Source organism: Leuciscus leuciscus, assembly GCF_965113295.1.
Source record: "Leuciscus leuciscus genome assembly, chromosome: 25".
Lineage (NCBI taxonomy): Eukaryota > Metazoa > Chordata > Actinopteri > Cypriniformes > Leuciscidae > Leuciscus > Leuciscus leuciscus.
Window position 1 is genome coordinate 14,497,425 of NC_138724.1, and position 25,192 is coordinate 14,522,616.

Consider the following 25,192-nt stretch of genomic DNA (forward strand, 5'->3'; position numbering starts at 1 on the left):
TTTAAATTGACAATCATCTAAACAATAAGCGCTTCCAGAGCTAAAGCAGATTCTTTAAGGGGTCTCTCAAACACGACCAGACATATTCTTGAAGCGAAGACCAGCCTTTTGAATTCCCAGAATTCCTATTGTCCTACATATGGTACGCATGTGAGAGCTGAGTGCATAGTGCTTCATTCACTTTTAATAACCACCTCGACCTCGAAAAAAAAAAGAAGTTGTTATTGAACAAACAGCATGATTTTCAGCTGGCTAAGCATTACACAAAACTCCTGCCTGCGATTGCCTTTTTTGGTGTCAAGGTGCGATGAAGTTGTCAACCTCGGTACGGACGGCCATCAATAAATAGAATGGTCTGTAGCGCTCGGTTACCACCAGCTTCAATCACTGAAGCACTGTGATGAAAGCTTCATTTACTGAGACCGCTTGACAAACGCATGGTGTCTCAAACTCTAGCGGTTTTACAAGAGGTATTACCTCGGGCTGGGGGATGAGGTGAAACTAGTACACAAGACAAATCATATTAAGCCAAATAAGGCATACCGTACACAGGTCAGTGAGACAGCAAATCAGAATAGATGGAAGTGGGACGAGGTAGAGGAGAGAAGATGATGTGAGGGAGGGTTCGTTTTTGCATTCTTGTTTAGGCGAAAGGTGCTATCTGCAACTCATGATAACGAAAAATGTATAAAAGGTGCAAAACCTTTTCTAAATAGCATTATTACAATATATAATGCTTAACAGATTATTATAAAAATGTTTACATTTATATTAAATTTGATTAACATTTTCCAAAGGGAGTAAAAATCCAAATGCATAACCGTCTGAATTATCATTTTTGTGAATCCTGTACTCCAAACTAGATTTACAATATCATATTTTTACAGATATAAACAGACGTTGAACTGTTTTCATTCTTTTCTAATTAATTGAATTAGATCATTAAAGTATGTGAATCGAAACAAAGCTATTTTTGTGTGTTACTTTTTAGATTTTTACCATTTCACTAATTATTTTTTTCATAATTATATTTAGTTGAAAAGCCTACTATAGATTGTTTAATCGAAAGTTCCTATTGTGACACTATTGGGGCATGTTGTCACAGAAACTCAACTTGTGTTTAATGGTCTGTATTTTTTGTTGGTTATATAAATTTGTTGGTTTATATGTTAGGACATAAAGCACATTTTAAGTGACCTGAAAGAAAAGTCAGTCACTGTGCGGTTCATTGTTCATTCATGTTAGTTCAGGCCCAATAAATAATATTAACAGATACAACCGTTTCCATTCCACTGCGATACTTCCATCGTTTTTCAATGCGTATTTTGCAGCGTCTCACACATTCTAAAGTTAAAGTTAAAATAAGTTCACATCAATGACCGTCCATACTTGCCTTGACTTCGCAAAATACAGGACAAACTGCGTTCCGTATGGGTTAAATATGGAACACAATTTTGATGTCTTAAAGGGTTAGTTCACCCAAAAATGAAAATTATCCCATAATTTACTCACCCTAGGTGTATATGACTTTCTTCTTTCAGCCAAACAAAATCTGAGCTTTATAATTGAAGTGAATAGTAACTACGCGAGTCTAGTTTCGGCGGAAGAGTGACCTCTAACCTGATGCATGATGTCGCGTAAGCTTAGGTGAGAGTAGACGGCTCTCGTGGTTCAAACAAACTCAAGATCCTACAAAATTTCTCTTTTAATTTGTGACCGTTGTTTTGTTCCATCTTCTCCGCATCCATGTTCGTCAATACGTCATGCGTGGGGTCGGAGGTCACTCTTCTGTTGGAACAAGACTCGCGTACGGCCGTTACCGGAAGCCAGTGATTATAGTTCATAGAGTTATAAATATGGATATTATTCTAACAAAAAACATTGCGTCGCTTCAGAAGGCCTTTATTAACACCCTGCAGCTGTAAGGATTACTTTTATGATGGATGCGCTTTTTTGGATTTCAAAATCTCTGTTACTATTGTATTCACTCCCAAAGCATGGAAGAGCCAGGATATTTTTTAATATAACTCCGATTGAGTTTGGCTGAAGGAAGAAAGTCATATTCACCTAAGATGCCTTAAGGCAGAGTAAATCATGGGATAATTTTCTTTTTTGGGTGAACTAACCCTTTAAGTATGGGATGATTCAGTATTACACTGAACGCAGTCTCCTCTTCAATAGGCTACTATAGCTGAAGGGCAGTTCAGGTTGTGGACCTGCAGTGCATGATGTAGGCTATACCTCCTCCATATTAATAACAATAAATATAACGAATTAGCCTACTTATTGGTCAGTTAAACAGATTTGAATCATGCACGTCTCACATCAATGCTCATTTTGATTTGTGTTGACCACGTGCCCAAAGACCTACAGAATCAAAGTTCGTATGCCACTATCAGTTCAGTATCAAAAGTTTAGCAATGAACTTGATCAGACGGAACATATTCAGGCAACATGAAAAGCAAAACATGTAACATGGCGATGAAACAATTCTGACGTGCTTCTCCAAGCTACAACCTACTTGCAACCAGATTTCCTTGCCGGGAGTGACCAAAAATCCCCCATAAACACAGCATTTGATGCGCACGTAATAAAGGCTATTGCATTCAAAAATGGAAGACGTGTCTTGTATTTCCCAGGCCTAAAGATTGGATGAAGTGAGGTCTTCTGATTAAATGCTACTCAGCACCATGACAGCTGATTTAGTGATGCAATTACCAAAATAACAGCAAACACCCATTAAGCCAATAATTGGCGGAATGAAAGGAAGAATAAGGAGTGATGAAACGCTCGTCTCCGAGGGCTGACCTACCTCGATTTACATCGTTGAAACTTTAATCGTGTCTCCCTGGCCCTCGTGGTTAAGATAACGTGTCCCTTGCCGATATTCAGAAGAGGCTTGATGCGTGAAGACAGTTTCGCAGTGGTCAAGCATCCGTTCTGCTGCTTCTTTCGCGAATAAAGCGGACGACGAGCAAAGGCGAGCCGTGAAACGAGCATCATCGCTCAGCGAGGTGATATTAGGAGTCCAACCATTCAGAGAAAGGCATCGTATTCGCGACAGGAGGAGCGCATTGTGTGTGTGTTTTGTGTTGTGCTGAGTGTCGGGCTCCCCTCTTCAATTCACGCCAGGGACTCAGTCTTCTCCATCGCGCTGAAGCCGCGAGTCGATTTGACGCGATTCGATTGAAGCATGAACGCCAGCATCGTTCCGTTATGTCGGAGGAGGAGGAGGATGAGGAGGAGGAGGGGATTCATTACGTAGAGAAAACGCTTTTCTATTGGTTTTCTGTCCGAGGGATGGCAAATGTTCTCCGGGATAACCTCGCATCCATCAAAACACCTTGCTGGCCGCTGAGGTGCGAGTATCTCGCGTGCATTTCCATGCCAACGTCCCATATTCTGCGCGTGTCATTTACTGCAAACACACATCAGTCATGAAGAATAACGTCAACCGCTGTCATGAGTCATGACTGAGCATATGGAGATGGCAGGGGTGACATTGAGATGTGAGAAATGCTTTTCGAAGATGACTATTGATCGGGGATGTGCGTGTGAGACAGTGAGAGAGATGAAGACCACCAAGTAAGAAAGACATAAAAAGGTCTATTGACTGCCTTTGTACAAAACTTCTTCAGACTTTCAGATAACACTAATACTATCTTACTATATTAATGTCATCATTTCACAATACAGTATAGCCTATACATATCAGTCTTGAAAATAAAGTTTATTTATGGTTCAATGAAGAATCCATGGAAGATTCCATAAACCCTAACGCTCAAAATAATTAATTGGTTTGAGTAGGACAAACTTAAATTAAACTAATTTGTTCAGTCAAATTAACTTTTATGAGTATTTAGCACTTTCTTTTTCTTTCAAGTTCACAGAACTGATATATTTTAAGTAAACTGAACTGTTTCATTGTTTTGAGTTTTATGAAATGATTTATTTTAATTTAAACAAACTTAAGTTTAACTGAAACGGCTGGGATGTCTATTTCCCAGCATGCTTTGCCGATGTCACTTGAATGGGAGAGTAAATGCTAAAATTAAGTGTAATATAATGTTTGTTTGTTTTTTGTGCAAGATTAATGCTAAGTGGGAGATTTAGTAGTGATTAATGTTTTGTTATGCTAATTTAGAAGAATTTCTGTTATTGTTGGTTTTAGGATAGTTACCATCATGGTGACAAGTGGTGCATGCGGCTTGATTTGAGAGCAAATAAAAACTTTATATTGTTGTACTCATACAGAAAGTGCTGTATAACATTGTTAGCATGATAACATGTTAGCAAACTAGCTTGTTAAAACTATAAGTTAATGAAAGTGTTCACATTGAGATTACATGAAGGTTTTAAGTTAAATGTATGAAATAGTGTACTCTGATTTTAATTGTTCTTAACTTGAAATGTTTAAGTACAAACTTAAAATCTTAAGTTCTGCTTACTTAAACTTTGAGTTTCAAAACTTAAAAAATTTGAGGCAATCGATTGCCTTAAATTTTTTGAGTTCTGCTAACTTATTCGGGTTTACAGTGTAGAGTGGAAAATGGTTCTTAATGTTCTTCACACAAAGAGAAAAAAGTTTATTTTAAGAACTTTGTTCACTGAAAGGTTCTTTGTGGAACCAAAATTTGTTCTTCTATGGCATCACTGCGGAAAAAAACAACCTTTCTTTTTCTTTTTCATGCTAATGCACATCATTCAACTATACCCGCGTCATTGTACCATTATCATATACTAATGCATACATTTATGGTGTGATCAAACTACTTCAATAATATCATACCACCATCATATTCATATTGTGCGTAAGCTGAAAATAGCCTATAATAATTTACTTATATTCAAGTAATATACATCTTTTATGCTCACCAAGCATAAAAGATTTAGATCAAAATACAGTGAAACAGTAATATTGTGAAATATTACAAATAAAATGACTATTTTTATATTTTTTATTTATTATATTTTACATTCTTTATTCATATCATAGTAAAGCTGGCTTTTCAGCATCATTACTCCAGTCTTCAGTGTCACATGATCCTAATATGATGATTTGCTGCTCAAGAAACATTTTTAATAATTATCAATGTTGAAAACAGTGTTGTTTAATATGTTTGTGTAAACCAATATACATTTTCCATGATTCTTGGATCAACCGAAAGTTGAAAAGAACAGTTTTTATCTGAAATAGAAATTTCTAACATTATAGCCTAAATGCCTTTACTGTCACTTTTGATCAATGTAACACAATATTTTGCTCGATAAAAATATTCATTTCTTTAGATAAAAATCTTACTAAGCCTAAGAGTGATGGCCTATCTCTTTCAATCTTAAATTGCTGTTTCTATGTGGCAAACTTCATTAGTTATATTTTTTTAATTAATTTCATTGCACTGAAAAAAAAACATTTGTAAGCTTGTCATTACTTAAAGTTGTAGTAATTTGGCCTTGTTACACCTCAAAACTATGCCGTTCTAACGGTTTTTGATGACACAACATGACGTCGCCTTTTGTCCGTCGTGTGCCCTTTAAACGAGGAATGTAAACAATCCGATTAAAGTCTGCAAAGTTCCCACGATTCCACGCATACCTGCAGCGCACAAAACTTCCCCATTAGCATACCTGGCATACCAGAGTCTGACACCAAACCCATTCGGTCTACACACACACACACACAGAGAGAGAGAGAGAGCAAAGCAGTCTCACTGAGAGTGAGTACTGGACCACACCTTCTCTTAATGCATGCACTTAAAATAACAGTAACAACCCACACAGTTTCTATAAATACATATCTGAAGAAACCTAAAGCCTTACAATCCATAATCACTTCATGACCCAATCTTAGATGTTTAAACCCTTTCAAAATAAACAAAATGGAATAAATGTGGCAATGCATTCAGAGCGGCCTGGTTTCACAAACAGGGCTTAGATTAAGCCAGGATTAGCCAGGCCTTAGTTCAATTATAAATGTGTCTTTAATGTCTTTTGTCTTAGAAGTTTGTGATGCAACAGCAGGTAATTCCCTATAAATGAACTCTCATCATTACGTTCCACCGACGCACAAGGAGAATCGTTTCATTCACAAATGTGGACAAACAGCAATCACGACATTTCTGCGCTAAAGGATCCGCCCACCGTTCTTATGTGACTGAGTCGCACGCTGGCGTTCAGCTCATAACTTATTTGAGGAAGACGAGGTGACTCACCTGCACTGCATTTCACCTGGAAGGTAAGTCTAAATGTCATTAGGATTCGCGCAGTTTTATAAAACTGAAGCCTCGTAAACAGGCGAGTCTTGACTGATTTTTTGTGAAAATTTGTATTGCTCAGATAAGGCCTGAGAGACTTAATAAAGCTCTCAGTAATGTTTCATTTAAATATCAACTTTGTCTTAGAAATTTATCCTCAAATTTCTTGGGAGAAACCAAAACCATATGAGTGCAGAGCTATTTCAACAATGTGAATTTGATTAGAAATGATTTGAGTTCAAATTGAAGTTTTTGATGTATGATTCTAATCTTTGGATCTTGGTAAATCTGAGCACAGTTTGAGATCCTGCCATGGGCAAGTTGCATAAACTTAGCCATTTAAGACCGAGTCTTAAGAACAAGTTTGGACAACTAGCAGTTTCACAAGAGATAATAATCAGTCTTACTTTTCTGATTCAAATTAGACCAATCGACTTTCTTATGTAATTGCTTTTTTTTTAAAGTAAGGAGTAGTCTTGAAGAAAAAGAAAAAAAACGGATGCCTAAGTTTTAAGGCTAGCCTAAGCAGTTTATGCAACCGGCCACAGTTGAGATCTCTCCTGAGACTTTAGACGAGACGTGATATTAACTTTAGGGACACTGGTTATGCTCATCTTTTCACGAAGCACATACAAAAGACCTGAACCGGAAGCGATTCTGTTTTACAGAATACGGAAGTTAAGTTGCACATAGCCTCTATACACTCAACTAGGTGTTAACTTAATATAATTAATTGTAGTAAATATGAATATTAGAGCTGTCAAATCTATTAATCGCGATTAATCACATCTAACATTAAAAGTTTGTGTTTATATATGGGTGTGTACAGTGCATTATACAGTATATGTATGTATATTTGAGTACACACACACACATATGTATACATTTTAGGGATGTCAACGATTAATCGACGATCGATTAATTGTCGATAATACATTTAATCGATACAACTTATCGATCATCGATTAAGTAGGTCTTCATGCGCGTGCGCGCTGCTCAACCGCGAAACATGTAAAGCGAGCGCGCTGGAGTTATGTTTGGGACCATTTTACACCTTCATCATGACTATAGTTTGCGTGTGCATTCGCAGCCTTTTGTTTTGTGCAAATGTAAGTTGTAATACTGTTTATTTTCTGTAGGCCTATCTATATCTGATTGATCTCATATTGGATGCATTAACTCTGTAGTAAAGCGTCAGCTTCAGCGCGCGCAGCTCAAACCAGTGCACGACTAATAATGACTATTGGGACTGTAATATCACATAACATTATAAAGAGAACAATATTGTAATAAAACATTGTGAATTATTTGGGTTTAGTTGCCGTGTCGCGTTGCTCCAGCAAGACCGCGTCCACAACATGAGTAGTTCTGAATGAATGGCACGTAACTTAGTTCAAGTTCACTTGTGCATGAATTTGCGTCATTTTGTGCAGATATAATTTGTAATATTATGTTTATTTTGAATATACCTGATTAATCTCATATAGGACGCGTTTCTTTTAGATAAATAACGTGCTAGCAAAGTGCTCCAGTTTAACGGTAGCAGATTCATTCAGCGCGTGCAGTTGTTCCAGGAAGAGCGCGTCCACAACAGTCACACATTCTAAGCGCATATGAGGCGGCGTTGGTGACACGTTGTATTAGTAGTTATATTTGATTATTAAATAATTAATTTAATTATCAATCACATCGAAACATTTTACAATCCTACTAGCCCTTTATTTATATTTAAAACCATTCTAATTAATTTGGTGAGGAACAGCGTTTTGAGCAGCATTTGCAGACCCTGTCATGCTGTCATAGCCACTGCAGTAGACGCATATCGCAGTATTAAGTATTAATCGATTAATTGATCGTTAATTTAAATGACGATCGATCATGGGAATTTGTGAAAATTGACATCCCTAATACATTTATATATATATATACACACAGACATGTGCGCGCGCACACACACACATATATATATATATATATACACACACATATATATATATATATATACATACAATTTTTTATTAATATTATTTAATATTCCAGTTTTAATAATAATACATATTATTTAAATCAACCTTTCTCAGATTAATGTTGACAAATGAATAATTACGAACATCATCCCTTACAAACAGCATTTATATTCTGTAGGAAAGTTGACATCTTTGAAAGCAACCAATTTAATTAATGTGGTCACTGTAATAAATGTAAAATGTAATGTAATCTGACCATCACATTTCCTTTGTTCTCAGGTGATTATAAGAGACTGCTGTTAAAGTTCCCATACAAGAAGATCTGTTTAATATATCCCATGATGGCAGGTAATTAATAACAATACACCTCTAAATTAAGGTAAACATTATAGATATAAAATACATTATCATGTGCACCACGTCACACATGATGCTGTGTTTCCATGATGTGGAATTCATGAAATGCAAATAAAATGCAAAACAAAATAAAAGGGGAAAAGCTTGATAAATGATTCATCTATTTATTTATTTTTTGTTTCCTTTATATTTCCCCTTATTACAGAACACGGTGACCCTTGCACTGGGTCCGAGGCCAACTTTTGCATGAATGGAGGAACATGCTTTAAAATACCTTCTGTGTCTACCCCCACCTGTGTGTGAGTGTCCTCGCGAACAGAAAATCTATTGTTTTATTTGATGACTTATCGTTTAGCATACCTTATATTTGGCTTGACACCCTTTCCCTGTCGTGTAGCTGCAGTGCGAACTATGAGGGCAGCAGATGTGAGCAGTATCAGCTGTTCAGCTTCTCACACAGCAGTGAAGAGAAGGGCCTGATCGCTGCTGTGGTCGTCATGGTCCTGCTCGTTTTAGCGGTGCTTGTGGTGGTCATCTATAACATCTACAAGTGAGTCACGTGCGCATTTCACACTGGTTTCGGATTCAGTACAAATTTGATCAACATGATAAAGACAACATATAATCATATGATAGATTACCACAGAAACCTGTTTCTCATCCCTCGACTGATTAGCAACAGTAATATGTATTTACAATGGAAGTCGAGATCATGAAGCAATATCACACGAGCACGCCGCTGGAGGAGGGCTCATATGCGGAAAAAGAGATTGCGAGTCCGATATTTCTTGCTTTTAAACTGCAGTTTTGTAAACTAGAAGTCAATATTGAATAACTTACATTTTTGACACAATGTTGCTTCAACTGTTTTTGCGTCGCCAACTAAAGTTGTTCCAAACGAGGCCACTGCAGAACCGTTTGCTTTGTTGGTTGAATGAATCGGTTGAGTGAACGATTCAGCACCCGTGACAGTTGGACAATTGTACTTTAAAATACTCACTTTTTCAAAAGTATAGCCGCAAGATGTAAACAATATGCCTGTCAATATGCGTGTTTGGAAAAAAATAGATAACATTTTATTGTGGAAAACAACAAACCTTTTATAAAGTTATCTAATTGAATATCGCTTCGTTGTCATCACAACATAAAGCTTAAAACAACCGTAAAGATGATATGGTACTCATCATAACCTCGAAAACAAAGGGCAAGTCGAAATTATTAGTGGTGCTTTTTCAAAGCACCACTAGTGTTATTGTCACTAAACTTATTATTCTTCTTATTATTATTATTATTCTGCCAAAAGTTTGGCGCGTAATGCGCCCCGCACCGTTTGTCACAGACCCCTGAGTGAGGTGTCAAAACGAGCGGCTCATTGAGGAGAGGTGTGCTATATCTTTTCTAAGCGATCGGGTGTACGATGTTCGCACAGCGGACGAAAAAGCGGCCAAAAAAGTCCCATTGACTTTACATGGGGAGTTCTAAAAACATTTGAATCCCAACTGCCGTTTTCACACACACCACTCCAAAGGGCCTGACACCCCTGCGTTTCTCTCCCTCTCTCTCTCCCTCAGAGGATTTATATTATCGAGCAGCCAATAAGTAATGGCCTAAAATCTTCATAGCCACACCCTAGCAACCAGTTACAGCACCCTAGCAACCACTCTGAGCTCCCTAGCAACCACCCTAAACTAATAAATAATATAAAAACATTTTTTTTTACATTTTTTAAAGCAATATCACACTCGTAGTCTTGCAATATTGCTCCATGCTTGTGCCTATTCGGCCATAGGCACGAGGCCGCAGGCCGAGTGCCGTACTGAAGGAACTCGTTATTAAAGATTTTAAGAACTCTATAAAAACTCCATAGTAACCATATTTGACAACTACCAACCACCTAGTAACACCATAGCAACTACCAAAAATACCTTAGCAACCACCCTGAAAACCCTAGCAACGTCTAGAAATGCTCTAGTAACCACCAAAAAACTCTAGCAACCACCCAGAACACCCTAGCAACTGCCTAGCAACCACCCAGAACACCTAGCAAAATGCCTAGTAACCACCCAGAACGCCTAGCAACCACCCAGAACACCCTAGCAACTGCCTAGCAACGCCCTACCATCCACCCAGAATACCATAGCAACTGCCTAGCAACACCATAGCAACCACCTAGCAATGCCCTAGCAACTGCCTAGCAACCACCAAGAATACCCTAGCAACTGCCTAGCAACCACCCAGAACACCTTAGCAACTGCCTAGCAACACCATAGCAACCACCCAGAAAACCCTAGCAACCACCTGGCAAAAGCATCTTGCTAAAAACATGCTAGCAACATACTAATCATGCTAGCATCATGCTAGCAACATGTTAATTAAGCTAGCATCATGCTAGCATCATGCTAATAATGCTAGCATAATGCTAGCAACATGCTAATCAAGCTAGCATAATGCTAGCAACATGCTAATCAAGCTAGCATAATGCTAGCAACATGCTAATAATGTTAGCATCTAGCTAAAAACATGCTAGCAACATGCTAATCATGTTAGCATTAAGCTACCAACATGCTAATCAAGCTACCATGATGATAATCAAGCTAGCAAAATGCTAATAATGCTAGCATTATGCTAGCAAAATGCTAATCAAGCTAGCAACATGCTAATAATGTTAGCATCTAGCTAAAAACATGCTAGCAACATGCTAATCATGCTAACATCAAGCTACCAACATGCTAATCAAGCTAGCATCATGCTAACATAATGCTAATCATGCTAGCATTATGCTACCAATATGCTAATTAAGCTAGCACAATGCTATTCCAGCTAGCATCAGGCTAACAACATGTTAATCAAGCTAGCATAATGCTAGCAACATGCTAATCATGCTAGCAACATGCTAATCATGTTAGCATCTAGCTAAAAACATACTAGCATCATTTTAACAACATGTTAATCACAGTAAATCATGCTGGAATGTGGTAAATCGTAGTAAATCATCATAGAAACATGGTAAATCGTGGTAAATAATGCTAAAACGTGGTATATCATGGTATCACAACATGTTAATTGTGTTAGCATCTGCCCAGTGGCGAATTTTGCCACGGCAAGCACCACTTCACATTTTCTTCAGGAAATGTACATTCTAGTTATTATTATTATTATTATTATTTTGTGGTAATCAACTTTTTAAATGCTGTCGAATCTGCCAACTTGTATCGCCTACTTATGGAATGCTCGTTTCCGTCACTGAAAAAGCAGATATTGCTACTTTTTTTCTCCGAATTGCAAGTTTATATCACAATTGCGAGTTATTTAGAGCTTTAAACTCGCAATTCTGAGAGGAAAATAAGATTTTTAATTCATGGTGGCAACAAGCTTCCATATTATGGGCAAGAGCTATTTTTAACCCCTAAAAACCTGCAAGAAGTAACAGTTGTCTTTCCATTTATTCCCAGAATTAAGAAAAATGCCCAGAACCAACCAAAATCTGAGGAATATAAGATTGGCAAATTGAGTAGGAACTCAAGCTGCGATCAAGTGTGAATCCACTTTTGATGCATGTGAACTCGACATTGGCTTTGATGTTGCGAACCTTGTAACATCACTCCCTTGTGGAAGTCTTGAACTCAATGTGAAAATGTGTCAAATTGCACACAAAATACTTTTCTTATGTTTTTACATTTTGTAAATAGTTCTGTCATTTAAAAACATATTTAAATACGTAACAAAAGGATGCAAATTCTTGAAACAAACTGTTACCATGTCAGCTGTTCAATGGAAAGCAATACATTTCAAAAGCAGCATCCATAAGTGTAGATTTGTCATTTTAATTAGACATATATAACTTGATATTATTTAATATACTAGTCACATGTGTCATGTACATATACTATTTTTTACAATGTGCTGTTTTTGTTTGAAATAATATATTATTCCTTTTAATTTTGTCACTTAAAGGGATAGTTCTCCCAAAAATGTAAATTGTGTCATTATTTACTCACCCTCAAGTTGTTCCAACCCTGTATGAATTTCTTTCTTCTGCTGAACACAAAATAATATATTCTGAAGAATGTCAGTAACCAGGTGTTGGGCCCCATGGACTTTCATTTAGGGAAAAAAATCCTATGGAAGTCAATGGGGCCCGTCAACTGTTTGGTTACCCATATTATTCAACATATATTCTTTTGTGTTCAGTAGAAGAAAGAAATTCATACAGGTTTGGAACAACTTGAGGGTGAGTAAATAATGACACAATAAAAAATTTTGGGAGAACTATCTCTTTAAATTCTACTGGATTACTGTAATTCCATCATACTGTTGAAATGTATTAACTTTAAACGTAACAACAGGAAGCTCAATCATTAATGCACATCACTGTACAGAATCATTTTATAAAATGTAATGGGAACATATTCAAAGAAAATGAAAGAAAAACCAACAATTTTCATATCATAGCCTATGCTACTCATATTTCTATGTACACTGTGCACAGTATGCAAGTTTTCTGTATTAAAGTTCTACTGTATGTGCAAAAATGTGCAGGATACAACAACACAGTACAATGGGCGATGTATCCCATAATGCAATGTGATTCCAGTGAGATGTACTAATGAATAAACCAGATGGATGAAAATGAACTGGAATATTTACCAGCACTTTCTTGTCCCACTAATTAATCTGACTGTAACAGATAGATAAACGTCAAATAAAGATAATAGTACATTTGAAAAACACAGTTTTATTTTACGCTGAGCGAGCTGTTAAAGTTGTCTAGTCGTGTCAGAATAATTGGAGGGGAGGTGGATCCTCTGTGGAATAGTTCAGATTACCGAGTTTCCCTTTTTTCCTATTTTCTGCTTCATCAATAAATAAATAAATAAATAAAATCACCAATATGATAGCTTTCTATAAGAATATAACGGTTCAGGTTACAGGAGAGTTAAACATCATTCCGGAAAAAAATTTTGGCTGATAAAACGTGATGACGCAATGCGTGGCACTTCTCAGAGATGGTACACATTGAGCACAAATTTGTGGTTAAAAAGTCTATACTGTATATATATATATTTTTTTTTTAAATGACCGATCGTTTCGCTAGACAAGACCCTTATTTCTCGACTGGGATCGTGTAGAGATGCTGCATTGAGACATTTGAACCTTCTTTGAACATTGGTATAGTTGGTTGCAATTGAAGTCCATTCTGTGTAGAAAAATCCTGGAATGTTTTCCTCAAAAACCTTAATTTCTTTTCGACTGAAGAAAGAAAGAAATGGATATCTTGGATGACATCGGGGTGAGTAAATTATCAGCAATTTTTTTTTTTTTAAGTGAACTAATCCTTTAATATGGACACCTCCACTCACCACAGTGCCCGATGAATCACCCGTTCTGAAGCGAGAGACTGCTTTATATCTACAGTGAAGACCAATAGAAGATCACCAGAAGACCGAGAAGAATTTGCTCAGAGGGTGATGGAAGGTCTCTGTGTTGTGCTTTCTCACGGGATAGCTGTTTTGGACGGTGCTGGTGGGACGTGTCACTCCACACCATATCTATGGGAATGACCCACTCAGGTGGTGTGGCGCCCTCACTCCCTCAGCTCCTTTGACCAGGTGAAGTTCTCTTACAACAGCGAGACGCTGCTTTATATCTCTCACAGTCACAGTATAGTGAAGATCAATAGTGAAGGCTTCGCTAGGTGGGTGTCGGATGGGGTCCACTTCAGCTTCTCGTGGGTTGCTGACGCGAGTCCGGGAGGGAGGCGGGACAAGCCCTTCCCTGGCTGTGGTGAGTTGGAAGCGGGACGTAGAGACAAATTAAGTCAATTAAATAATAGCTCAACCTCTGGGGACCTAATGGGTGGAGCTGAAATTAGTTAGGTTTAGGGTTTAGGCAGGGCCGGATTATCCATAGACGGGATTGGGACCAGCCAATACGCTGATTTCACGCAGCCACCGTTTTGAACCGGTGGGAAGAACCCTGGAAGAACCCTGTGTGAAATCAGCATATAGGGGGGCACCCAGGGCCCGATTATCCAATGGGCATTATGGGGCCCAAGCGAGTGGAAGTAAAAAAAAATCCTTATTTTTTTACATTTCCGATAACGGAGTGTATATTTGCACTAAGTGCCTGTCTTTTTGGCACACGTGACAATTATTATTTTAGTACACCACCAATACCACACTGCAAAAGAATCCAGTGACATTAGAACAAAATATATGGATATGAGAACATGTATGGATACAACTTTATTAACGATCTGTTAAATATTTTCTAATTTCACTAAACATTTTCATTTAGTTTCGTGAACATTTTTATTAAACATGGACATTTATGTTTATGAAAAAGGCTTATTATGCTCATGTAGGCTCATTTTGTAAATATAAGCAACTAATTTAGATGTGCAAACTGGGTGTTCACCGGGTGTCCTGCGTCTTCGAAGCGGAGCCGCGCGGAAAGTTACAAAAAATGTCGTGCACACCGCCAAGCGAAATGGGGTCTCGCGCACTATCGCCCTCTCCGCGATGAGGTCATTTGTGATGCGCTCGCCTTCGCGCTCGTGTTTAAAGAACAATTTTTGGCCATCGGGTGTTGTAAAAAAAAAAAAAAAAAAAGTAATAATAATAAATAATACAAATAACAACAACAAAAATATCAACTATTACAAAAATAAAAACAAAAGTAATAACAACAGCAAAATTTAAATAACAACCACAAAATTTATGGCAAAAAAAAGCAACAACAAAAATAACAACACCAAATAATAATAATAATAATAGCAAAAACAATAACAACAACAAACATAACAACAATAACAACAACAACAACAACTATTAGAAGTATGTTGGTGAATTAGTAACATCAGTGGAAAACCACAGACAGCTGATGACTCTATACTGTAAATGATGGAACTGCTGTACCAGTTGAACATACGTGTGACAAATGAAGATTTTGTATATGAGGTATTAATATTGACTGTTAATAACTATAGATCATATGTAAACTATATGTTATATAGGCATATAAACTAATAATGGGTTAAAAAAGAATCTGAATTTAATAAAAATTATATTTTAAAAATATATAAAAAATCCATTGCTCGTTTTTATGCACAACAATATCTGTTTAACTTATTAAAGTAACTTTTCATTTGACTGCTTGCTTTCTTTCTGACTTCTGGTAAATTGGTTAAAAAAAAGACATCAAAAGTCAAATATCAAATGAATTTAGTTTAGATACTCTGCTCTTTCTACTAATGGTACTGAACTGATGACAGTGCTTCCATCTAGTGGAGATCAGTGAGCATGACGTTTCATATCTATCTATCTACACAAATAAATAAATATTATTATTAGTCTTTTGGAATCAGTAAGATTCTGATCAAACAAGATACTGTTGGATTAACAAATACCTACAAGTAATCATACTAGTTAAAAATCTAGACTAGTTTTTGTTCCATGCTTGAATCCTGAACAAACTTCCTACTATGATCCTTTATGATTGTTTTCAAATGATTATAGAAATTCATTTTATTATAGAATTCCTTTAGAATAACAGATAAAATGTTTGATTTGTTAAAATTTGAATAAATGTGTAAAGTAAAATGTTTTTGGGCACAGTAATCGATCAATGTTTCGCACCATTTTAACCAGGTTTTGACTTAATGCACTTCACTTCTTCCAAATGAATTTTTTAAAAGAACAAATATTCCATGTAGACTGAAAATAAATATGGGGTCATGAAATCTGCACTGCTTGTCATCCCAACTACCCTTTAATAATTGTGATAAATCACCAGATTGTGTGCATGACATGCCGAATGTGGAAGGAAAATGAAAAGAGGTAGTCATCATAATTTCCATAATACTTTTTTATTCAATCACATATGTATAAAAGCTATCAAAATGAGCGCTCGGCACAACTGTTCACTTATAACCGAAGCATGGACACACCTCAGCATCCAGATGGTCACCAAAACGGCTACAAAAGGACCAGTTCTCTCTGTGTGTGTGTGTGTGTGTGTGTGTGTGTGTGTGTGTGTGTGTGTCAAGCAGACGCGCTTTCTCCGTCCCTGGCCTTGTCAAATGTTTGTGCAATCTTGAGCGCGGTGGTATTGAGCCCCACTGACTGCATGTTAGTGATGATGGTCACCACCACCCCCTGTGGAGGAGGCAGCTTCTGATTGGGGAGCTGCTCTCTGGGCAACACCAGCAGGACGCTACTAGCCCCCACAGCGCCCCCTGTGTGCGAGACGTAATGTCTGCGGCTGCTGCACTGCCCGTATTTCTGCTGTTTCTCCACGACCAGCCAGCCCTGGGCGTACAGTCCATCTTTGTCCCACGATGCCTCTGTTTTGTCCACCGGTGCCCATATGGCTTTGGCTGTGTGGGGTCTGAAGAAGCCAGGAAGCAGCCCGTCTGTGTTCTTCGCTTCGGCCATCTGATAGCTGTAGAGCAGAGCGTTACCGAAGACCAGAAGGTCACTCACAGTGGACAGAAATCCACCTCCAGCCCATTTGTACGAATTGTCCACATAGGGACAGTTTACAACACGGCGCTTTTTGTTGAAGTGGTAGAATCTGCAGAAAACAGGGAGAATGTGATACAGGTCAGTGACTGATAAGAGGAAAAATCCTTTAGAAATCTGGTTTGAAATCCATGGGGCCATCATTTGAAATCTAAATGTTGGTTTTATAATGATTTTGACTAATAATAATTAACTCTAAAAATCTCATGTGGTGTAACCATCAATTAAAAAGTAACAACATATTTTCCTTACACCTTGAATATGTTTTCTCAAAAAATATTTTAAAACATATTTAAATATAAAGGTAAAACATCATTTTTAATAACAATTATAATGGATTATTAATTCATAAATATAATTACATTTTTGGGAAGTCGCACCACATGACATTTTACGGCCTGAACAAATGTAGTTTTTTTCATCTAATATTTATATTTTATTTTATTTACCAAAAATTTGTAATAACAAAAAACGATTTTTAATGGGCGTGATTTGGCGAACAAAATATTAATTTCATTAATATCAACATCGTTTTCGACTTTTTTTTCTTGACCGCCAATTTTTTAAGTCCTCCTGTAGTCAATCATTTTATCCCTTAAAACTCATCTTCGATCATCAAAAAGACATATTTAAACGTTTTTTCCTTGAAAAAAATTCTCCATGCCTTAAAATAGTTAGAATGTAACTCTACACCCTTGCCTCATTTAGTATACATGGTTCTATGAATATGCAAATTAGCCCCGCCTCCACTCACTCACACCAGCTCAGAGATTCACTCACACAACCTGATTGGTTACAAGGTCGTTTGTGACGTCAGAAACACCAGCGATTTAAAACCGTGTTTTTGAGGCTGTCTTTGGTTCACTGTAGTTTTAAGGAGAAAATACTCAGCAATAGTGTCGACTTATGAATTTGTACATGGTTTGTCTTAAAGCATATTAAAAACACCACATAAACATATAAACAACATTAAAAGCTTGATTTTCACCACAGGGGGACTTTAAGTATAGGTGCGTTCACGCCATGTCGGAATTACTGTAATTACGAGATTCCGACTCGTAAAAAGCGTTCATGTCCTCGTAGAACCCGTAATTACAACTTGTAAACTCTGAATTTTCTGAGAGATTGTACCACCTGACAGCTGCAGATTCACATGTGTTTGAATTGTAATGTCTCTTTTACCTCGAGCGGTTGTATATGATTGGGTCGTTTTCGTCTGGTACGGTGTTGAGCATGCCCAGCTCACGAAACATCTTCATCATGTGGTCGAGGAAGCGCTGCCCTGCGGCTCTCTCCACCACGGCGCTCAGCAGAGTGAAAGCATGCGTGGAATACAGGAATGTAGAACCTACAGAGGTCGTGTAAGATAGAATAAGGTCAAATTACAACAATTGAAGTCAACATTGACTAAGTTTACAAGTGCACCAGTAATGTGATGTAGTGTTAAGGGGGTCGCACACCGGACGCTCAGCTCGGCGGCGCGCCGCGCAGCGCCACGTCGTTTAATTTCGAACACACTATTCTCTATGAGAGTACACACACCGGCGGCGCCTTTCGGCGTCTGTCCGCGGCGGCTCAGGACACAGAGCGCCATTTACATAGTTTTATATTAAATTTACATGCGTGTGTCTCAAATCGTAGTTAATGTATATACGGACTTCACCCTGTGCTGCAATATACATTTAGTTTTATATTTATTTACAGAAATAAAAAAATTGCTGATGTTATCAGATTTTCAGGTGAGAGTTGTCCTAGACGTGGCGCGGCGCGGCGCTGAGCTGCGCGTCCGGTGTGCGGCCGCCTTTATACAGCTGTTTGTGAATGTAAAAAATCTGCATAGTTTCAAAACTCAAAGTGCAGATAAATAAAACCTACTGTCTCCCAAAAGAAAGAACTGATTTTGAACCGCCTGAACGAGTCGTCAGTAATTCCAGTGTGGAATTCCAGTCTTGAATAGATATGATAAAACCGACGTCATCGTTACTGTTCGTATCACTGTGTATAAAGTGCTGAGGAAGATCCGGATCTGAAATTCAGATATTGGGCGTTTCATTTCCGACATGCGCTGTAAGCAGTGGACCAATCACAACTGACTGGGCCATCTGACCAATCAGAGCAGAGTAGACCAATCACAACAGACTGGGCCATCCGACCAATCAGAGCAGAGTAAACCAATCACAACAGACTGAGCCATCCGACCAATCAGAGCAGAGTAGACCAATCACAACAGACTGGGCCATCTGACCAATCAGAGCAGAGTAGGCTCTCAGAAAGGAGGGGTTTAGAGAGAGTGAATCCTTTATTGAACTGTTTCAGAGACTGAAAAAAGAGCTGATGATGCAATGTATATTATGAGAAAACTATAATAATAAATGTTGTTTTACCTAGGATGCATGTAAACCTGTTGTAGTAGACCTTTAAAACAACATTAGGAACCTTTACAATAACAATATGAGCACTTTAAAATCTTCATGCTCCACATATTTTACTGCAATTATGTGCTTAATCACATCAGTCTCATCGAAGAATTGCCTAAAATCTCAGTACAATCGCATTATGAGTGTGCGTGTAAATGTAGTCAAGTCCACCAAAGATATTTTGAATTTGCTCAGTCATGTTTGGATGGTAAGCTATTCCTTTAAAAAGATGAAGTTTTCAAGGCAAGATGCTCTAAAAATAAACCTATCATCATCTAAAATCAGATCGTCAGGCATTTCAGGAGACATCGCTTTGTTCTGAGTGGAATGAAAACATACCGGGTTTAAAAATCAGAGGATCGTCTTTGAATAAGTCCAAAGCCTGGATGACATTCTCAAAGTTGTCTTTGAGGTAGTACTCCTCCTGCTCGAACTCCTTTTTCTTCTTTTTGCTCTTGGAGCCGCTGTCCTCCGCTTTCGGCTTCTCTTTGTTTTCAGCCGAGCCCTTCTCTTCTTTCTTCTCCGGGGGCTTCAGAAGGCGCTTTGCTTTCTCCTTGTCCTCTCTCACTTTTTGCCCATCTTTTTCATAATGACGGATGCCACTCAAGTGGGACAGGAGCATCCGAGGGGTTATTGTGACCTGGTTTAAGGACAAAGGGAAGAATGCGAAGCCAAACCAAATTCATTACTAACCAGTTATTATATACTCACTGTATATATAGTCGACCACACATATTTTAAATAAATAAATTTAATTAAAAACCTCTTTTTTAAATGGATGTGCTCACATTCTCTCCTTCGAATTGCTTGTGTGGGAACTCAGGGACGTATTTTTGGACAGGGGCATCGAGATCGATCTTGCCCTCCTCCCAGAGTCTGGCGACGGCCGCTGCAGTCAGAGGTTTACTGATGCTGGCGATTCTCATCACCGTTTCCGGACCACAAGGCACTCTGTTCTCCAGATCCGCATAGCCAACGCCTCAGAGAGAACATGCACAGCTAGGATTCACTTTCAGAACCACTAAAACACTCCTCGGTTTCTAAAGACTTGGTAAACTTGTGGCCTTTGCATGTGTATGTGATGTGCATTTTCATTTTAAGCATGCACAGCCATTATGCATGTTTCTGTAAATCCCACAGTAGTGCAGATTACCCATGAGCCTTTTCAGGAACAGACCTAAATGAGCAGTGGAAGACTTCCTACCTTCACACCAAACATGGCAGCCGTCCACCGAGACTCCAATAACCATCCCAGGAGCGCCAACTTCATCCTGAAAAATTACACCATTCTGCACTATAAACCTTTTTTTTATAATTATGTTTATTGAATTTTCACTATATTTATATATATATATATATATATAAAAAAGACAAGACACAAAAATGTATCAGAAAAATAATAATAATACAATTGAATAAAATAAAAGAACACCAGTAGCTCAGATTTGCATATAAAACAGGACTACGCACTATCAACTTTAACATTTTGAAATTAATATTAATATATATATATATATATATATATATACTGTATATATATATATATATATATATATATTTCACTTTTAAAATGTGTTTAATAATATATGAAACATTCATTAAAATATATAATTAATAAATATACATAAAATTATTAAATAAATACATTGTGACATCTTAATTAACTATCTCATTTTTTATTATTTTGTTATTGTTTATGCGGGATAAATGATTGAAGACGTCTACGTTAAGCTAGAGATGTCTGTCTTTCACCAGAAGATGGAGTTATATTGACAGATTTGATTAAAAATTACGAGGTAAAAAATAAAAAATGAATCATTTGCAATAAGATCAAAAATATGCATTTAGATAGATTCAAATGAATATTATATGACTTCAAATGAATATTTTTAATACATTATACATATATCCATAGTAATAAACAGAAAATATATAATTACATTTTTTCATTAATACAATATTATTTAATAACATATTTAATCATAAACATATTGAACAACTGAATAAACTGATTAAATAAAGATTGAGAATTCAAATATTTTTTTATTTTTTTAAATATTTATAATATGTAAATATAAAAATATTCATCTGTTTTTATTAATTCTGACAAATTGATTAATCGCAAATGATTAATAAGTATCAATTATTATTATTAATCTAACATAAAAGTTTGTAAATATATATATATATATACACACTTTTATATTAGATGCAATGAATCGATTTGAAAGCACTACTTTTCATATAATATAAATATTATATTATCAATATTACAGATTCTGAAATGAAATAAACCTTAATAAACTTTAAAGTTTGTCAAATATATACCAAAGTAAAGCGGAACTTGTTGACAGTGAAATGTTATCCGGCTAGTTCAACCAACTAATAACTATGATGAAAAATAAAAGACGTTATCAGTAGTAAAAGAAGTCTGGTCGTGATACCTGTACCTTTATCCGCCGCAGAAGGTCTCTGCTGGTCTCTATAGCACAGGTGTACTGTGAGACAGTCTTCTGTGCGTTACATTCACAGTGTTCAGAGGCAGAGTCACGATACTTCAGGCCCAGAGCTAGAACAAAGCCCGTCCCGATGCCGAACAGCCATAAGGCCGTGTGTCGGTTGCTGGAGGACGGGATGACAGGTCTTCTGGGTGTCGAAATGAATCTCTTCATCAGCTGATCTCTGAACTTCACTCTGGGTGTCAACAGAGACACAAAGGGCTCGGATTTCTGAGCACTGCATTTACATTTTGTGCATATGAGACCCCGTGATAAACACAGTAACCGATACATGACTGTTTTACGATTTATAAAAAAGGATAAAATTGTTTATAGGAAGAAAACAGCAAAGAGTTCACGTCTGAACTCTACAAAAGCGACTGAAAGACTGACTACCGCTCAATTTTACAGAATAAAAGTGCATGACTTTTTTTAACATGAAAATATTCTGTAATCAAATCGATTTTTTTTTTGGAATACTTTATATTATATTTAAAATTAACATATTTGAATTTACATGCAATAATAATTTAATATTTATATTTAAAGTATGTAATAAATGTTAAATCAATTTTATCATGTATTGCACATTGAAAAACTCATGATCTTAAAAAAATAATGTAAAGACACATGCCGGTTTTACTTTTACATTTTAACTTTCTTTTAGTTAAATATACATTTCACAAGTCTGTCTGCTTGCATGTGAATTTATTCACAATTTTTTCCCCCGGCCGGATATGACCTTTTTCATAAAAATAAGCTACTGTTCTCCACTTTATTGTTTTGATAAGTTTGAACAAAGTCTCGTCTTTGCTTTGAATGAACAGGTAAGGAAAAAGGTATTCAACGTCCATGAGACGTAAAAGGTCTTTTAATTTGAAAACTGTAGAGGCTTTGAAAACCAACGGCTGATTGGCTCATATATCAGTTGTGGCTATGACGTTGGCCAATCAGATGTGCGGATTCTGTTCTGACAGCAGGACCAGCCTTAGAGCTGTCAACAACAACAACGAAGCTCAAATGGACTGTTTAGCAGCTGCTACTTGGACAGTTGCAGGACAAATATTAATAAATATGTCACATAACACAGCCTACAGGTAGTTTAGTGAACTATAGATCATTGTATCGTGTTTATTAACAACAGGTCCAATCACTTAACATATCGCTTTGTATTATAAACGACCGGTGTAACCCACATGTTCTTTCTGCACCAATGAATTCTGAATTATTCATTAATTTTGTATGACTTACCTCTGACCTTTCACGATATCGGTGTTTTAAGGACCAGCTCACCTTGCCAGGAGCTTCTCTTTATGTGGATAAGCATGAATACATTTTCACATACAATTTTTTTTTCTTCTGATCTACCATATTTATTCACACTCACTGGATTCTATTGAGTATACAATTTGTGAAGACATGCTGCAATAGTCAAGCATGACCCTGCCTTTGTCCAGCTCTCAGCTCTTATAGTTTATATAAAGTATGAAACAGCTGCAGTCAAAACACTGACAGGCTACTCCCTAAAACGTCACCTTGATATCATCATGCAACACCATTACCAACAGCACAAATGTTGCATCAGGTTTAACTGCATCCTCAAGAATTAGGTTATGTTTAATCATTAGGTCTGGTTTTGTAATCATGCGGTTTTAACAAGCAGAACCCATTATGTTAGTTCACGTCCTGCATTGTAACATGCCACACCTTCCAACTGCCAACACGATACAATTCAAATCTTCCAGTGGGATATTTATGCAACAATCAGCAAATATGATATTTAACAGAAGGAAGCAGATAGTCTGATTTGTTGGGCCACATCCTCTCTGCAATGGAGAGCAGTGTGCTACTGTGCACCCACTTTTCAGCGGCCTTTTCCCGTAGCGATTTTTAAAAAAGTGTCTTTAAAGCGTTTTAAGCCATGAATCAAGCCAACAAGCTACGAAGTGAAAAACAAAACAAAAAAACAAACGTAGGCCTATTTCAACAAAAAGTTTTTGAAAACCTGATAAAAATACAAAGGTAGTGAAATTAACGGCTTTTGAGAGGAAAAGAACAACAATCCCATAAAGCATTACAAATTAAAAACATCTAAACTACTCATTTAATAAGGTTGATTAAATGTATAAAAGTATTACATATTTTAAGTTATTTGCAAAATATGCATATGTATACAAACATGTGCAGTTGTTCATTATGGGAGCTAATGAGATCTTTTGCCATGTTTTGCTCGTTTCAACTCTGATTGGTGGATTTTCTGAACAGCATCATGGGTAGTGTAGTTTTTCTCCAGGAATTCTGCTGTTGAACAATTGCATACTTCATCACTGGCACATTCAACAAAAGCAAATATCATCGATTACCAACCTCATAGCTCACAACATGGCTGTGTCTGAAATCACCCCCATACCCTTAAATTGGGCACTATTTGAGGGGACAGCAATTTGAAGTGATGTTCGAAACCATAGTGGATGTTATCGAGTGCGCTCCCGTAATGCACCGCAAAAACGAGTGTAAAACCGATGTACAATCAATGGCTAAAGAATACCCATAATGCACTGTGAGGGTCAAGTCAAATGAAGTCCCGCATCTGCCCAGAAGATGGCGCCTGCAGCTGAATCATCCATCCATCCATTCATTCATTTTACAAACCGCTGGTCCAATGTGGATATAGCCCAATATCATACAGGTATAAATTCCTTTTTAATTGATTAAATTGTTTAAATAAAGTTAGATACCTACATAGTTTCCATAGAGTTCAAGATAAATCTTTTCATTACTACTGGAGCTGCCACTTTGCCAAATTTCAAATGATTATTAAACAAAGCACAAATTATGCAAAATCGGCGGCCCTACCGGCGAACTCAGTGTCCGAATTCACTCACTCGTTTTCATTCACTCCTTCAAATGGACTATATTAGTGGAGTAACGTAGGGAATAGTGAATGAGGGTATAGGGGGTGATTTCAAACAAGCCCTAGTCTGTCTTTAAAGGTTTATAAGTTATTGTTAAAACCCAATTTCCCTATGAAAAAAAACAAAAACAAAAAAACAGCCGACTGTTGCAGTCTATGGGCATTATGAGTGGGAGAAGATAAGGCTGTGTAATAAATAAAGGCTAACAGAGAACAGAATTCAGAGCAGAAGTGCACTTAAAGCCATTAACCCCTCAAAAACA

General features: G+C 37.0%; 3 protein-coding genes across 6 annotated transcripts in view; 1 reads left to right on the forward strand and 2 right to left on the reverse strand.

Moving 5' to 3' along the window:
* The window catches only part of tmem266 (transmembrane protein 266), a 76,251-nt gene extending 72,034 nt beyond the window's left edge, over nt 1-4,217 (reverse strand). For both annotated transcript variants that reach the window (XM_082159842.1, XM_082159841.1), the window contains exon 1: nt 2,813-4,217. The gene's annotated coding sequence lies outside the window, so the exon portion shown is untranslated. The remainder of the gene's footprint in view (nt 1-2,812) is intronic.
* Nucleotides 4,218-6,101: 1,884 nt separating this feature from the next.
* nrg4 (neuregulin 4) lies at nt 6,102-13,212 on the forward strand. Its single transcript, XM_082159878.1, has 5 exons — nt 6,102-6,235; nt 8,501-8,569; nt 8,784-8,877; nt 8,976-9,128; nt 12,031-13,212. Exons 2-5 carry the CDS (start codon nt 8,560-8,562, stop codon nt 12,116-12,118), a joined length of 345 nt encoding a protein of 114 aa, XP_082016004.1. The 5' UTR covers nt 6,102-6,235; nt 8,501-8,559; the 3' UTR covers nt 12,119-13,212.
* Nucleotides 13,213-16,426: 3,214 nt separating this feature from the next.
* On the reverse strand, nt 16,427-25,075 carry lactb (lactamase, beta). 3 transcript variants are annotated; one of them, XM_082159847.1, is made up of 7 exons: nt 23,267-25,075; nt 21,962-22,211; nt 20,722-20,788; nt 20,306-20,496; nt 19,857-20,157; nt 18,283-18,448; nt 16,427-17,152 (listed from the first exon to the last, which is right to left on the reverse strand). In XM_082159847.1, exons 2-7 carry the CDS (start codon nt 22,187-22,189, stop codon nt 16,621-16,623), a joined length of 1,485 nt encoding a protein of 494 aa, XP_082015973.1. In that variant the 5' UTR covers nt 22,190-22,211; nt 23,267-25,075; the 3' UTR covers nt 16,427-16,620. The 3 variants fall into 3 exon arrangements, with proteins under 3 accessions (XP_082015973.1, XP_082015971.1, XP_082015972.1); XM_082159845.1 differs by lacking the exon at nt 23,267-25,075 and having other exon boundaries at nt 21,962-22,448; XM_082159846.1 differs by lacking the exon at nt 23,267-25,075 and having other exon boundaries at nt 21,968-22,443.
* Nucleotides 25,076-25,192: the final 117 nt, after the last annotated feature.

Excerpts from the sequence above, each read along its gene's own strand:
- nrg4 (XM_082159878.1), top strand. Across the intron at positions 8,878-8,975 it reads GTGTCTACCCCCACCTGTGT|CTGCAGTGCGAACTATGAGG; the intron begins GTGAGTGTCCTC and ends CCTGTCGTGTAG. Across the intron at positions 9,129-12,030 it reads GTCATCTATAACATCTACAA|AATTAAGAAAAATGCCCAGA; the intron begins GTGAGTCACGTG and ends ATTTATTCCCAG.
- lactb (XM_082159845.1), bottom strand. The coding sequence starts at position 22,309 with ATGTATCGGTTACTGTGTTTATCACGGGGTCTCATATGCACAAAATGT. Across the intron at positions 20,789-21,961 it reads TGCGGCGGATAAAGGTACAG|GATGAAGTTGGCGCTCCTGG; the intron begins GTATCACGACCA and ends GTAATTTTTCAG. Across the intron at positions 20,158-20,305 it reads AGCAATTCGAAGGAGAGAAT|GTCACAATAACCCCTCGGAT; the intron begins GTGAGCACATCC and ends TCCTTAAACCAG.